The sequence below is a fragment of the Heterodontus francisci genome, chromosome 23, assembly GCF_036365525.1.
Source record: "Heterodontus francisci isolate sHetFra1 chromosome 23, sHetFra1.hap1, whole genome shotgun sequence".
Lineage (NCBI taxonomy): Eukaryota > Metazoa > Chordata > Chondrichthyes > Heterodontiformes > Heterodontidae > Heterodontus > Heterodontus francisci.
In genome coordinates, this window is record NC_090393.1 from 1,986,880 (window position 1) to 2,001,464 (window position 14,585).

General features: G+C 45.0%; 1 protein-coding gene across 1 annotated transcript in view; it reads left to right on the forward strand.

Moving 5' to 3' along the window:
- Window positions 1–14,585, forward strand: part of ccdc92 (coiled-coil domain containing 92) — a 59,013-nt gene that overhangs the window by 16,385 nt on the left and 28,043 nt on the right. Inside the window, exons 4-5 of the mRNA XM_068055643.1 lie at window positions 2,073–2,218; window positions 13,831–13,878. Of these exons, the coding sequence (XP_067911744.1) occupies window positions 2,073–2,218; window positions 13,831–13,878 (194 nt within the window). The remainder of the gene's footprint in view (window positions 1–2,072; window positions 2,219–13,830; window positions 13,879–14,585) is intronic.

Consider the following 14,585-nt stretch of genomic DNA (forward strand, 5'->3'; position numbering starts at 1 on the left):
TTTGCTACCCCAATTATGGAGAGGGTGCAGTGAAGGGAAACTAAACTAATCACTGGATTAGGGACACTAATACAGAAGCAAAATACTGCAAATGTGGAAACCTGAAACAAAAACAGAAAATGCTAGAAAAACTTAGTAGTTCATGCAGCATCTGTGGAGAGAAAAGCAGAATTAACATTTCAGGTGGTTTAGGGACTCAGGTTACGAGCAGAGGCTGCAGAAACATGGAATGTTCATGCTGGAGAAGGGAAGGTTCAGGGCTGACCTCATGTAGAAGATAAATGTCAGTATGTTTAGCATAATCACAGATTCTAAAGAGGCCAAAGCCTCGGACCTTGAGTGAGGGTGATTTTCCTACTTTGCACAGAGGCCTGGGTGTGTTTTGCAGGCAGTGTCCGTTCAGAGCGGATTACAATTCTCAACAAATTCCAAATTCATTGAGGTCCGAGTCTGCGAGAACACGTCGTGCAGCAAGACTTGTTTTACTGTCAAAATTAAAGTCTTTTTTTGTGTTTTAAGCCCCAGCTTGAGGCAATATGGCAAATTGTTCCATAAATAACATAGCATGGGGATTAATATGGGAATCAACTTGGGCTTGTTACATTTAATGTGTAGTGTTTACTGTTTTGAATAGTGATCCTGAGCAGCAAAAGGGGTGTGACTGCTACACTAGGGAGCACAGAATCTCCATAATTTTTATTCAGTGTAACATTATAGTCAATGCTGTAACCAACTGACCATATTTTTTGTAAACAGATTTTTCAAGGAACATGTTTGAGAAGCATTTCTCAATTTTTCAAAAATATCTAAGCTTTCAGTGACTTTGTACTTGGGGTTTCAACGGTTGTTATCAAGTTGCAGGTTTACAAGTGGCAAAGTATCAGGGTATGAGACTCAGACTGACAGTCAGCACAGAATCTTCTGTATAGTATCAAATTTAAGTAGGTTATTAACCAATCCTGGCCCCAGAATTCAAGCCCAAACTGCCCAGGCCCAGTTTAAAATTGGGGAGGGGTGGGTGCTTGGTAGGAGGGTGGGTTGGTGCGTGGGGGGGGGGGGCAGGGGCGGGTAGGTGCATGGAGGGAGGGGGGCGGGAGGAGAGGTGCAGGTGGGTGCGGGGGAGGGACTGGGGTGTGAGGAGGGGGTACAGGGAGCGAGAGAGGGTGCTGTGCTGCTCTTCTATTATTGATACACAGAATGAAGTTGTGACTGTCCCATGTCATTGTAAAACAAGTGATGTTTGATGCTGGAAAATTCCAAGCCCACCATAACCTCCCTGAGGAGAGAGCTTAATACTTGCATGTGTTTGAGGCGTGCAGTCAGTTGAGAATTAACTAGTTTCTTGCTAGTTTGCTTTTTATCCATTCTCGGGATGTGTGCATCTCTGGCAAGGTTGGCATTTACTGCCACTTCCTAGAGTACGTCAGAGGGCAGTTAAAAGTCAACCATGTTGCTGTGGATCTGGAGTCACACATAGGATAGACTAGGTAAGGACAACAGGTTTTCTTCCCTAAAGGACATTCGTGAACCAGTTAGGTTTTTATGACAAACTGACAGCTTCATGCTCACTTTTGCTGAGACCAGCTTTTTATTGACAGATATTTTAAACTGAACTCAAATTCTCAAACTGCCCTGATGAGATTTAAACTCATATTATCTGGATTGTTCGTCCAGTAACATAAGCACTGCACCACTGTACCCTTTGAGATAATTTATAAATTTGTCATAATTAACAGTGCTTTCACATTCTAATTCTTGAGCAGAGACCACTGTCCAAAACTTTGCATATGGGTGGTGAGCTTTAAACTTTCACGTGACTAGCTTACTGTGGTTTTAATTTGGACAATTGGTAACTTTGCAACTTTAACCCCAAACACTGCAGATGGGTACAGCAGTGTCGAGAAAGCTTGATAAATGTTTAAAAACTGTAAAAGTTTATCACCAATGAGAGATGGTTTTGCTGTCCAGTGTCTGGATTGGGGACATTGTATTATAGTGAGTTACGGAGCTGATTGTGCGGTACGTACTGAGCAGTACCAGTGGCACTTAGTGTTGTGCTTTTTCCTCTTTAGGTCGCTTAATTGCACAATGGCAATGTCGAACCTGGAGATGCAGCTGCACAGTGCCCAGAAAAACCTGTTGTTCTTACAACAGGAGCACGCCAACACACTGAGGGGACTACACACGGAGATCCGCAAACTCCAGCAGCATTGTTCGGGTACGTCTCACACATCAGTCCTTTCACAGCAATCACGCCCTGATCACAGAACATCCAAGCCCAGTGAAACTAGTACAACATAACATAAACCTAAATAAAGTCCTGATCCTAACTCCCAATATAAGGACTATTTTCAAAGCTTCTATACATCCACAAAAAACAGTGAGAGTTTGTCAAAGTTTTGCATCTGGGCATTGTACCTTACCTTTGAATTTGACTGCTCCTTAATCTGTTTCACTTGAAATGTACAATACATTTGAATTTTACTGTACCATCATGCCAGATTGACCTCCTCTTATACATATATATGACCTGGTTTCCTGGTAGCATTTCCATTCCAGCAAATACCTGCTTCACACACTCACTATCTGGCCAGCCTCCACTGTGGAATTGTAACTATATAAAATATTGACCCTACCATGGCTTCTAGATAATGTTCAGGAAACATTACTAAAGAGAAAGATCCTTTTATAAACTGTGTGATCGTGAATTAACTGTAAATGAACATTAAAAGCAATATGCATGTATTGAGTTTAGGAGATTCTATGCAGAACAATTCCATTCTAGAACCTATGGAAGGAAATAACCCAGAAACCATTTCCTGGGTCTGTGAATGCGGGGAGTGATCTGTTGAACCTGTATACATAGGAATTAGGAGCAGGAGTAGGCCGTTCAGCCCCTCAAGCCTGCTCCGCCATTCAATAAGATCATGGCTGATCTGACTGTAATCTCAAGTCCGCATTCCCGCCTACCCCAATAACCTTTCACCCCCTTGCTTATCAAGAATCTATCTACCGCTGCCATAAAAATATTCAAAGACTCTGCTTCCACTGCCTTTTGAGGAAGAGTTCCAAAGACTCACGACCCTCAGAGAAAAGAAATTTCTCCTCATCTGTCTTAAATGGCAACCCCTTATTTTTCAACAGTGACCCCTAGTTCTAGATTCTCCCACAGAATCACAGAATTGTTACAGCACAGGAGGAGGACATTCAGCCCATCGTGTCCGCACTGGCTCTCTGAAAGAGCAATTCCCTCAGTTCCATTCCCCTGCCTGCTCCCCATAACCCTGCACGTTTTCCTTTTCATATAACTGTCTAATTCCCTTTTGAATACTTCAATTGAACCTGCCTCCACCACTTTCTCAGGCAGCCAATTCCAGACCTTAACCACTCGCTGCATGAAAAAGATATTCCACATGTCATTTTTGCTTCTCTTACCAAATGTTTTAAATCTGTGCCCTCTTGTTCTTGATCCTTTCACGAATGGGAACAGTTTTTCTCTATCTACTCTGTCCAGACCCCTCATGATTTTGAATACCTCTATCAAATCACCTCTCAGCCTTCTTTTCTCCTAACTTCTCCGATTCTATCTTCATAACTGAAATTTCTCATCCCTGGAACCATTCTCGTGAATCTCTTCTGTATTCTCTCCAATGCCCTCACGTCTTTCCTCAAGTGCGGCGCCCAGAATTGGACGCAATACTCCAAATGGGGCCGATCTCCCACAAGTGGAAACATCCTTTCCATGTCCAACCAGTCAAGACCCCTCAGAATCTTGTATGTTTCAATCAAGTCGCCTCCTACTCTACAAAACTCCAGTGGATGCAAGCCTAGCCTGTCCAACCTTTCCTCATAAGACAACCCACCCATTCCAGGTATAAGTCGAGTAAACCTTCTCTGAGCTGCTTCCAATGCATTTACATCCTTCCTTAAATAAGGAGACCGATGCTTTACATAATACTCCAGATGTGTTCTCACCAATGCGACGCAGTGGTTAGCACCGCAGCCTCACAGCTCCAGCGACCCGGGTTCAATTCTGGGTACTGCCTGTGTGGAGTTTGCAAGTTCTCCCTGTGTCTGCGTGGGTTTTCTCCGGGTGCTCCGGTTTCCTCCCACAAGCCAAAAGACTTGCAGGTTGGTAGGTAAATTGGCCATTATAAATTGCCCCTAGTATAGGTAGGTGGTAGGGAAATATAGGGACAGGTGGGGATGTGGTAGGAATATGGGATTAGTGTAGGATTAGTATAAATGGATGGTTGATGGTCGGCACAGACTCGGTGGGCCGAAGGGCCTGTTTCAGTGCTGTATCACTAAACTAAACTAAACAATGCCCTGTGCAACTGAAGCATAACTTTTGTATTCAATTCCCCTCGCAATAAATGATATTCTATTAGCTTTCCTAATTACTTGCTGTACCTGTCTCCTAGCAGAATCGCAGAGTCACAGAATAATACAGTGCAAAAGAGGCCCTTCGGCCCATCGAGTCTGCACCGATGCATTAAAACACCTGACCTGTCTACCTAATCCCATTTGCCAGCACTTGGCCCATAGCCTTGAATGTTATGACGTGCCAAGTGCTCATCCAGGTACTTTTTAAAGGATGTGAGGCCACCTGCATCTACCACCCTCCCATGCAGGGCATTCCAGACCATCACCACCCTCTGGGTAAAAAAGTTCTTCCTCAAGTCCCCCTTAAATCTCCCACACCTCACCTTAAACTTGTGACCCCTCGTAACTGACCCTTCAACTAAGGGGAACAGCTGCTCCCTATCCACCCTGTCCATGCCCCTCATAATCTTGTACACCTCGATCAGCTCACCCCTTAGTCTTCTTTGCTCCAGCAAAAACAACCCAAGCCTATCCAACATCTCTTCATAGCTAAAATGTTCCATCCCAGGCAACATCCTGAATCGCCTCTGCACCCCCTCCAATGCAATCACATCCTTCCTATAATGTGGTGACCAGAATTGCACACAGTACTCCAGCTGTGGCCTTCCCAAAGTTCTGTACAACTCCAGCATGACCTCCCTGCTTTTGTAATCTATGCCTCGATTGATAAAGGCAAGTGTCCCAAATGCCTTTTTCACCACCCTATTAACCTGCCCTTCTGCCTTCAGAGATCTATGGACAAACACGCCAAGGTCCCTTTGTTCCTCGGAACTTCCCAGTGTCAGGCCATTCATTGAATACTTCCGTGTCACATTACTCCTTCCAAAGTGTATCACCTCACGCTTTTCAGCATTAAATTCCATCTGCCACTTTTCTGCCCATTTGACCATCCCATCTATATCTTCCTGTAACCTAAGACACTCCACCTCACTGTTAACCACTCGGCCAATCTTTGTGTCATCCGCTAACTTACTGATCCTACCCCCCACATAGTCATCTATGTTGTTTATATAAATGACAAACAATAGGGGACCCAGCACAGATCCCTGTGGTACGCCACTGGACACTGGCTTCCAGTCACTAAAACAGCCGTCTGTCATCACTCTCTGTCTCCTACAGCTAAGCCAATTTTGAATCCACCTTATCAAGTTACCCTGTATCCCATGTGCATTTGCTTTCTTGATAAGTCTCCCATGTGGGACCTTGTCAAAGGCTTTGCTGAAATCCATGTAAACTACATCAACTGCACTACCCTCATCTACACACCTGGTCACATGCTCAAAAAATTCAATCAAATTTGTTAGGCATGACCTCCCTCTGACAAAGCCATGCTGACTATTCCTAATCAAATTTTGCCTCTCCAAGTGGAGATAGATTCTCTCCTTCAGAATTTTATCCACTAGTTTCCCTACCACTGACGTGAGACTCACTGGTCTGTAGTTCCCTGGCTTATCTCTACAACCTTTCTTAAACAGTGGAACCACATTAGCTGTTCTCCAGTCCTCTGGCACCTCCCCCGTGGCCAGTGAGGAATTAAAAATTGGGGTCAGAGCCCCTGCAATCTCCACCCTCTCCTTACACAGCATCCTGGGACACAAATTGTCCGGACCTGGAGATTTGTCCACTTTTAAGCCTTCCAAAACGTCCAATACCTTGTCACTCCCTATGACAATTTGCTCAAGAACCTCACAGTCTCTGTCTCTGAGTTCCATCTCTACATCCTCATTCTCCTGGGTGAAGACAGATGTGAAGTATTCATTCAACACCCTACCAATGTCCTCTGGCTGCACCCACAAATTTCCCTAATGGGTCCTACTCTTTCCCTGATTATCCTCTTCCCATTGATATACTTATAGAATATCTTGGGATTTTCCCTACTTTTACCAGCCAGAGCTTTCTCATATCCCCTCTTTGCTCTCCTAATTGCTTTCTTAAGCTCCATCCTACACTTTCTGTACTCCACTAATGCTTCTATTGATTTGCTCTCCTTGTATTTGCTAAAAGCCTCTCTTTTCCTTCTCGTCATACCTAACCTTTTGCAAATCATGCACTAGGGCACCCAGATCCCTCTGCATCTCAGAGCTCTGCAATCTCTCACCATTTAGATCATATGCTTTTTTTTTCTTCTTGCCAAAATCGACAATTTCACATTTTCCCACATTTTACTCCATTTGCCAGATCTTTCCCCACTCACTAAACCTACCTATATCCCTTTGTAGCCTCCTTATGTCCTCTTCACAACTTACTTTCCTACCTATCTTTGTGTCATCAGCAAATTTGGCAATTTAGCAACCTTTGGTCCCTTCATCCAAGTAATTTATATAAACTGTAAAAAGTTGAGGCCCCAGCACATAGGAGCAGGAGTAGGCCATTCAGCCCATTGAGCCTGCTCCACCATTCAATACGATCGTGGCTGATCATCCACTTCAATGCCTTTTTCCCACACTATCCTCGTATACCTTTATGGCATTTGTATTTAGAAATCTGTCAATCTCTACTTTAAACATACTCAATAACTGAGCTTCCACAACACTCTAGGGTAGAGAATTCCAAAGATTCACAATCCTCTGAGTAAAGAAATTTCAATTAGATCACCACTCATTCTTCGAAACTCTAGAGAATACAAGCCCAGTTTCCCCAATCTCTTCAGAGGACAGTCCCACCATCCTGGGAATAAGTCTGGTAAACCTTTGTTACACTCCCTCTATGGCAATAATATTCTTTCTAAGGTAAGGGACCAAAACTGCACACAGTATTCCAGGTGCGGTCTAACCAAGGCTCTATACAATTGAAGCAGGACTTCACTACTCCTGTACTCAAATCCTCTTGCGATAAAGGCTAACATGCCATTCGCCTTCCTAATTGCTTGCTGCACCTGCATGCTCGCTTTCAGTGACTTATTGATGACACCCAGATCCCTTTGTACTTGTACACTTTCTAATCTCTTGCCATTTAAGAAATACTCTGCACATCTGTTTCTCCTACCAAAATGGATAATCTCACATTTTTCCACATTATGTTACATCTGCCATGTTCTTGCCCACTCACTAAGTCTGTCCAAATCCCCTTCAAGCCACTTTCATCTTCCTCACAACACATATTCCCACCTAGTTTTGTGTCATCTGTGAACTTGGAAATATTAAATTTTTTCCCCACATCCAAATCATTGGTATATATTGTGAATAGCTGGGGTCTAAGTACTGATCCCTGCAGTACCCCACTAGTTGCAGCCTGCCAATGCAAGAATGACCTGTTTGTTCCTACTCTCTGTTTTCTGCCTGTTAACTAATCCTTAATCCATGCCAGTACATTACCTCCTATCCCATATGCTTTAATTTTGCAATCCAACCTCCTGTGGGGAACTTTATCAAAAGCCTTCTGAAAATCCAAATATCCCATGGCCACCCACTCCCCTTTATCAATTCTGTTAGTAACATCCTCAAAAAACTCCAAGAGGTTCGTCAAATATGATTTCCCATTCATAAATCCATGTTGACTGTGCCCAATCAGATCATTATTATCCAAGTGTCCATTTATCACATTCTTTAGAATATATTCTAACATTTTCCCGACTACTGATTTAAGGCAATCAGGTCTATAGTTCCCTGTTTTCTCTCTGCCTCCCTTTTTAAATAGTGGGGTGACATTTGCTACATTCCAATCGGCAGGAACTGCTCCAGAATCTGTAGAATTTTGGAAGATGGTCACCAATGCATCCATTATCTCCATAGCTACCTCTTTCAACACTCTAGGATGTAGAATATCAGGTCCTGGAGACTATCAACCTTCAGCCCCATTAATTTCTCCAATACAGCCTTCTTGCTAATACTAATTTCCTTCAATTCCTCATTCTGCCTAATCCCCTGGATCTCTAATTCTGGGAGATTTCTTGTATCTTCCTTAGTGAAGGCAGACAAAAAGTAATCATTTAGCTTCCCTGCCGTTTCTCTATTCCCCATTATAAATTCTCCCAACTCTGCCTATAATGGACCCAGATTTGTCATAGCCAAATGTTTCCTTTTTACGTATCTATAGAAGCTTTTACAGTCCTTTTATGTTTGCTAGTTTACATTCATATTCTATTCTCCCTTTATCAGTTTCTTGGTCCTCCTTTGCTGTATTCTAAAATCCTCAGGTTTACTACTATTTCTGGCAACTTTATAGGCTTTTTGTTTTAATCTTATACAATCCTTAACTTCCTTTGTTATCCACAGTTGACTGCCTTTACTTTTGGGGTTTTTGTGCCTTGAAGGAATGTACAGTTGCTGTAAATTATGTAATAATTCTTTAAAGACTGTCCATTGCCTATGTACTGTCATACCTTTTAATGTATTTTCCCAATCCACCTCAGCCAATTTGCCCCTCATACCTTCATAATTTCCATTGTTCAAATTTAACACCCTGGCTTCAGATTGAACTACCTCACTTTCAAACATAATGTAAAATTCTATCATATTATGGTCACTCATCCTTAAAGGTTCTTTTACAACAAGATTATTAATTAGCCCTTTCTCATTACTTAATGCTAGATCTAAAATAGCCTGTTCTCTAATCGGTTCCTCGACATACTGCTCTAGAAAACCATCCCTAACACACTCCAGAAACTCGTCCTCCACAGCATTACTGCTCATTAGGTATACCTAATCTATGTGCGGATTGAAGTCACCTATAATTACTGTATTACCCATGCTACATGTTTCTCTAATCTCCTGATTAAAACCATACCCCACACTACCACTATTGTTTGGTGGCTTATAAGCAACTCCCATCAATGTTTGCTGCCTCTTGCTGTTTCTTCGCTCCACCCAAACAGATTCCACATTTTGTTCTTCTGATCTGAGATCCTCCCTTACTAATGTACTGATCCCATCCCTTATTATCAGTGCAACACCACCTCCTTTTCTTTTTTTCCTATCCTTCCTAAATGTGGACTATCATTGAATATTCAGTTCCCAGTCTTATTCACCCTGTAGCCACGTTTCTGTAAAAGCAATTAGATCATACACATTTACCTCTATTTGTGCCTTTTAAATCATCTACCTTGTTGCGAATGCTGCGTGCATTCAAGTAGAGTGCCCTTAACCTTGTCGTCTTGACATTATTGTGCATTGATCCCTGTGGCACACCACTCGTTACATCTTGCCAAGCAGAAAATTACCCATTTATGCCTACTCATGGTTTCCTGTTAGATTAGATTAGATTAGAGATACAGCACTGAAACAGGCCCTTCGGCCCACCGAGTCTGTGCCGACCATCAACCACCCATTTATACTAATCCTATACTAATCCCATATTCCTACCAAACATCCCCACCTGTCCCTATATTTCCCTACCACCTACCTATACTAGTGACAATTTATAATGGCCAATTTACCTACCAACCTGCAAGTCTTTTGGCTTGTGGGAGGAAACCGGAGCACCCGGAGAAAACCCACGCAGACACAGGGAGAACTTGCAAACTCCACACAGGCAGTGCCCAGAATCGAACCCGGGTCCCTGGAGCTGTGAGGCTGCAGTGCTAACCACTGCGCCACTGTGCCGCCTGTTAGCTAACCAATCTTCGATCCATGCCAAAATGTTACCCCCTACACCATGAGCTTTCATTTTCCGCAATAACCTTTGATGTGGCACCTTATCAGATGCCTTCTGGAAATCCAAGTACAGTACGTCCACCGGTTCCCCTTTATCCACAGAACATGTTACTTTAAAGAACTCTAATAAATTGGTTAAACATGATTTCCCTTTCACAAAACCATGTTGACTCGCCAGATTACAGATGTTAAGCTAACTGGCCTGTAGTTTCCTGCTTTCTGTCTCCCTCTCTTTAGTTTTTAGTTTTAGAGATACAGCACTGAAACAGGCCCTTCGGCCCACCGAGTCTGTGCCGACCATTAACCACCCATTTATACTAAACCTACACTAATCCCATATTCCTACCCACTGGGCTAATGGGAAGATTCTTGGTAGTGTAGATGAGCAGAGAGATCTTGGTGTCCAGGTACATAAATCCCTGAAAGTTGCTACCCAGGTTAATAGGGCTGTTAAGAAGGCATATGGTGTGTTAGCTTTTATTAGTAGGGGGATCGAGTTTCGGAGCCACGAGGTCATGCTGCAGCTGTACAAAACTCTGGTGAGACCGCACCTGGAGTATTGCGTGCAGTTCTGGTCACCGCATTATAGGAAGGATGTGGAAGCTATGGAAAGGGTGCAGAGGAGATTTACTAGGATGTTGCCTGGTATGGAGGGAAGGTCTTACGAGGAAAGGCTGAGGGACTTGAGGTTGTTTTCGTTGGAGAGAAGGAGGAGGAGAGGTGACTTAATAGAGACATATAAGATAATCAGAGGGTTAGATAGGGTGGATAGTGAGAGTCTTTTTCCTCGGATGGTGATGGCAAACACGAGGGGACATAGCTTTTAGTTGAGGGGTGATAGATATAGGACAGATGTCAGAGGTAGTTTCTTTACTCGGAGAGTAGTAGGGGCGTGGAACGCCCTGCCTGCAACAGTAGTAGACTCGCCAACTTTAAGGGCATTTAAGTGGTCATTGGATAGACATATGGATGAAAATGGAATAGTGTAGGTCAGATTGTTTCACAGGTCGGCGCAACATCGAGGGCTGAAGGGCCTGTACTGCGCTGTAATGTTCTAATTCTACCACATCCTCACCTGTCCCTGTATTCCCCCTCCACCTACCTATACTAGGGGCAATTTATAATGGCCAATTTACCTATCAACCTGCAAGTCTTTTGACTGTGGGAGGAAACCGGAGGAAACCCATGCAGACACAGGGAGAACTTGCAAACTCCACACAGGCAGTACCCAGAATTGAACCTGGGTCGCTGGAGCTGTGAGGCTATGGTGCTAGCCACTGTGCCGACCCAGCTCTTTTTTTGAATAAAGGAGTTACATTGGCTATTTTTTAATCTAATGGAATCATCCCTGAATCTATGGAATTTTGGAAAATCAAAACCAACACATCAACTATCTCACTAGCCACTTTTAACACCCTAGGATGAAGTCCATCAGGACCCAGGGACTTGTCAGCCCGCAGCTCCAACAATCTGCTCAGTACCATTTCCCTGGTGAGTTCCTCCCTTCCTTCCACTTGCTGATTTACAGCTATTTATGGGATGTTACTTGTATCCTCTATGGTGAAAACCGATGCAAAATACCTATTCAAATCATCTGTCATCTCCTTATTTTCCCTTCTTAATTCCCCAGACTAGCTTTCTATAGGACCAATGCTCACTTGGTTAACTTTTTTAAAATATCTACAGAACTATGTTTTTATATTTCTAGCTAGCTTTCTCTCGTACTCTAATTTTTGCTTCATTAATCTTTTAGTCATTCTTTGCTGCTTTTCATACTCTGTCAATCTTCTGACCTGCCTCCCACCTTTGCACAATTATATGCTTTTTCTTTTAAGTTTGATACTATCTCTAACTTTTTTAGTTAACCGCGAATGGTGGTCCTCCCCTTGGAATTTTTCTCTATGTGGGGAGTGATCTGCGCCTGTGAATGTAGGGAGTGATCTGCTACTGAGCCTGTGAATGTGGGGAGTGATCTGCTTGGCCTGTGAATGTGGGGAGTGATCTGCTTGGCCTGTGAATGTGGGGAGTGATCTGCTTGGCCTGTGAATGTGGGGAGTGATCTGCTTGGCCTGTGAATGTGGGGGAGTGATCTGCTTGGCCTGTGAATGTGGGGAGTGATCTGCTTGGCCTGTGAATGTGGGGAGTGATCTGCTTGGCCTGTGAATGTGGGGAGTGATCTGCTTGGCCTGTGAATGTGGGGAGTGATCTGCTTGGCCTGTCAATGTAGGGAGTGATCTGCTTGGCCTGTCAATGTAGGGAGTGATCTGCTTGGCCTGTGAATGTAGGGAGTGATCTGCTTGGCCTGTGAATGTAGGGAGTGATCTGCTTGGCCTGTGAATGTAGGGAGTGATCTGCTTGGCCTGTGAATGTAGGGAGTGATCTGCTGGGCCTGTGTCTGTGGGGAGTGATCTGCTGCTGGGCCTGTGTCTGTGGGGAGTGATCTGCTGCTGGGCCTGTGTCTGTGGGGAGTGATCTGCTGCTGGGCCTGTGTCTGTGGGGAGTGATCTGCTGCTGGGCCTGTGTCTGTGGGGAGTGATCTGCTGCTGGGCCTGTGTCTGTGGGGAGTGATCTGCTGCTGGGCCTGTGTCTGTGGGGAGTGATCTGCTGCTGGGCCTGTGTCTGTGGGGAGTGATCTGCTGGGCCTGTGTCTGTGGGGAGTGATCTGCTGGGCCTGTGTCTGTGGGGAGTGATCTGCTGGGCCTGTGTCTGTGGGGAGTGATCTGCTGGGCCTGTGTCTGTGGGGAGTGATCTGCTGGGCCTGTGTCTGTGGGGAGTGATCTGCTGGGCCTGTGTCTGTGGGGAGTGATCTGCTGGGCCTGTGTCTGTGGGGAGTGATCTGCTGGGCCTGTGTCTGTGGGGAGTGATCTGCTGGGCCTGTGTCTGTGGGGAGTGATCTGCTGGGCCTGTGTCTGTGGGGAGTGATCTAGGCCTGTGTCTGTGGGGAGTGATTTGCTGCTGGGCCTGTGTCTGTGGGGAGTGATTTGCTGCTGGGCCTGTGTCTGTGGGGAGTGATTTGCTGCTGGGCCTGTGTCTGTGGGGAGTGATTTGCTGCTGGGCCTGTGTCTGTGGGGAGTGATCTGCTGCTGGGCCTGTGTCTGTGGGGAGTGATCTGCTGCTGGGCCTGTGTCTGTGGGGAGTGATCTGCTGCTGGGTCTGTGTCTGTGGTGAGTGATCTGCTGCTGGGCCTGTGTCTGTGGGGAGTGATCTGCTGGGCCTGTGTCTGTGGTGAGTGATCTGCTAGGCTTGTGTTTGTGGGGAGTGATCTGCTGCTGGGCTTGTCTGTGGGGAGTGATCTGCTGTTGGGCCTGTGTCTGTGGGGAGTGATCTGCTGGGCCTGTGTTTGTGGGGAGTGATCTGCTGCTGGGCTTGTCTGTGGGGAGTGATCTGCTGTTGGGCCTGTGTCTGTGGGGAGTGATCTGCTGCTGGGCCTGTGTCTGTGGGGAGTGATCTGCTGCTGGGCCTGTGTCTGTGGGGAGTGATCATCTGCTGGGCCTGTGTCTGTGGGGAGTGATCATCTGCTGGGCCTGTGTCTGTGGGGAGTGATCTGCTGCTGGGCCTGTGTCTGTGGGGAGTGATCTGCTGCTGGGCCTGTGTCTGTGGGGAGTGATCTGCTGCTGGGCCTGTGTCTGTGGGGAGTGATCTGCTGCTGGGCCTGTGTCTGTGGGGAGTGATCTGCTGCTGGGCCTGTGTCTGTGGGGAGTGATCTGCTGCTGGGCCTGTGTCTGTGGGGAGTGATCTGCTGCTGGGCCTGTGCATTCTGAAGGTAAAAAGTGATCTAATTGCACTGTCATCCCAGCACCTGTTTTAAAACTTTAATATGTTGCTAAAATGTGTTTTTATTTTCTGTTTATAGACTTGGCCTTTGAGCTGACTATGACATCATCACCCTGCGACCAGACTGGTAAGAACAGTACTTAAGAACATAACAAGAAATAGGAGCAGGAGTAGACCAAACGGCCCCTCAAGCCTGCTCTGCCATTTAATACAATCATAGCTGATCCTCAGCCTCAACTCCACTTTCCCACCTGCTCTCCATATCCCTCGATTCCCTGGGAGAACCCTCTCATTGCAGGCCCCTGAACTCTACAGAAATTAGGAAAACAAAGAGAGGGCATGAAAAAATATTGACAAGTAAAACCAAAGAAAACCCAAAGATTTTTTATAAATACATCAAGAGCAAGAGGATAACGGAAGAAACTGTAGGATCAATTAGGGACCATAAGGGTAGCTTGTGTGTGGAGGCGAAGGGCACATGTATGGCCTGCAGGCATTGCAATCATGGAGGAGGAGTGGGAAATATTAGATGAAATTAACATAGTCAGAAAGAAAGTAATAAGAGGTTTAAAATCTTTGAAACTGGATAAGGAACCAGGCCCAGATGAAATGTATCCTAGGCTGTTAATGGAAACAAGAGAAGAAATAGCGGAGGCTCTGACCATCATTTTCCAATCCTCTCTGGCTACAATGTGGTGCCAGAGACTGGAGAACAGCTAACGTTGTACCATTGTTTAAAAAGGAAGAAAGCGATAGACTGAGTAATTACAGGCCAGTCAGCCTAACCTCAGTGGGCAAATTATTGAAAAAAATTCTGAAGGACAGGATGAATCT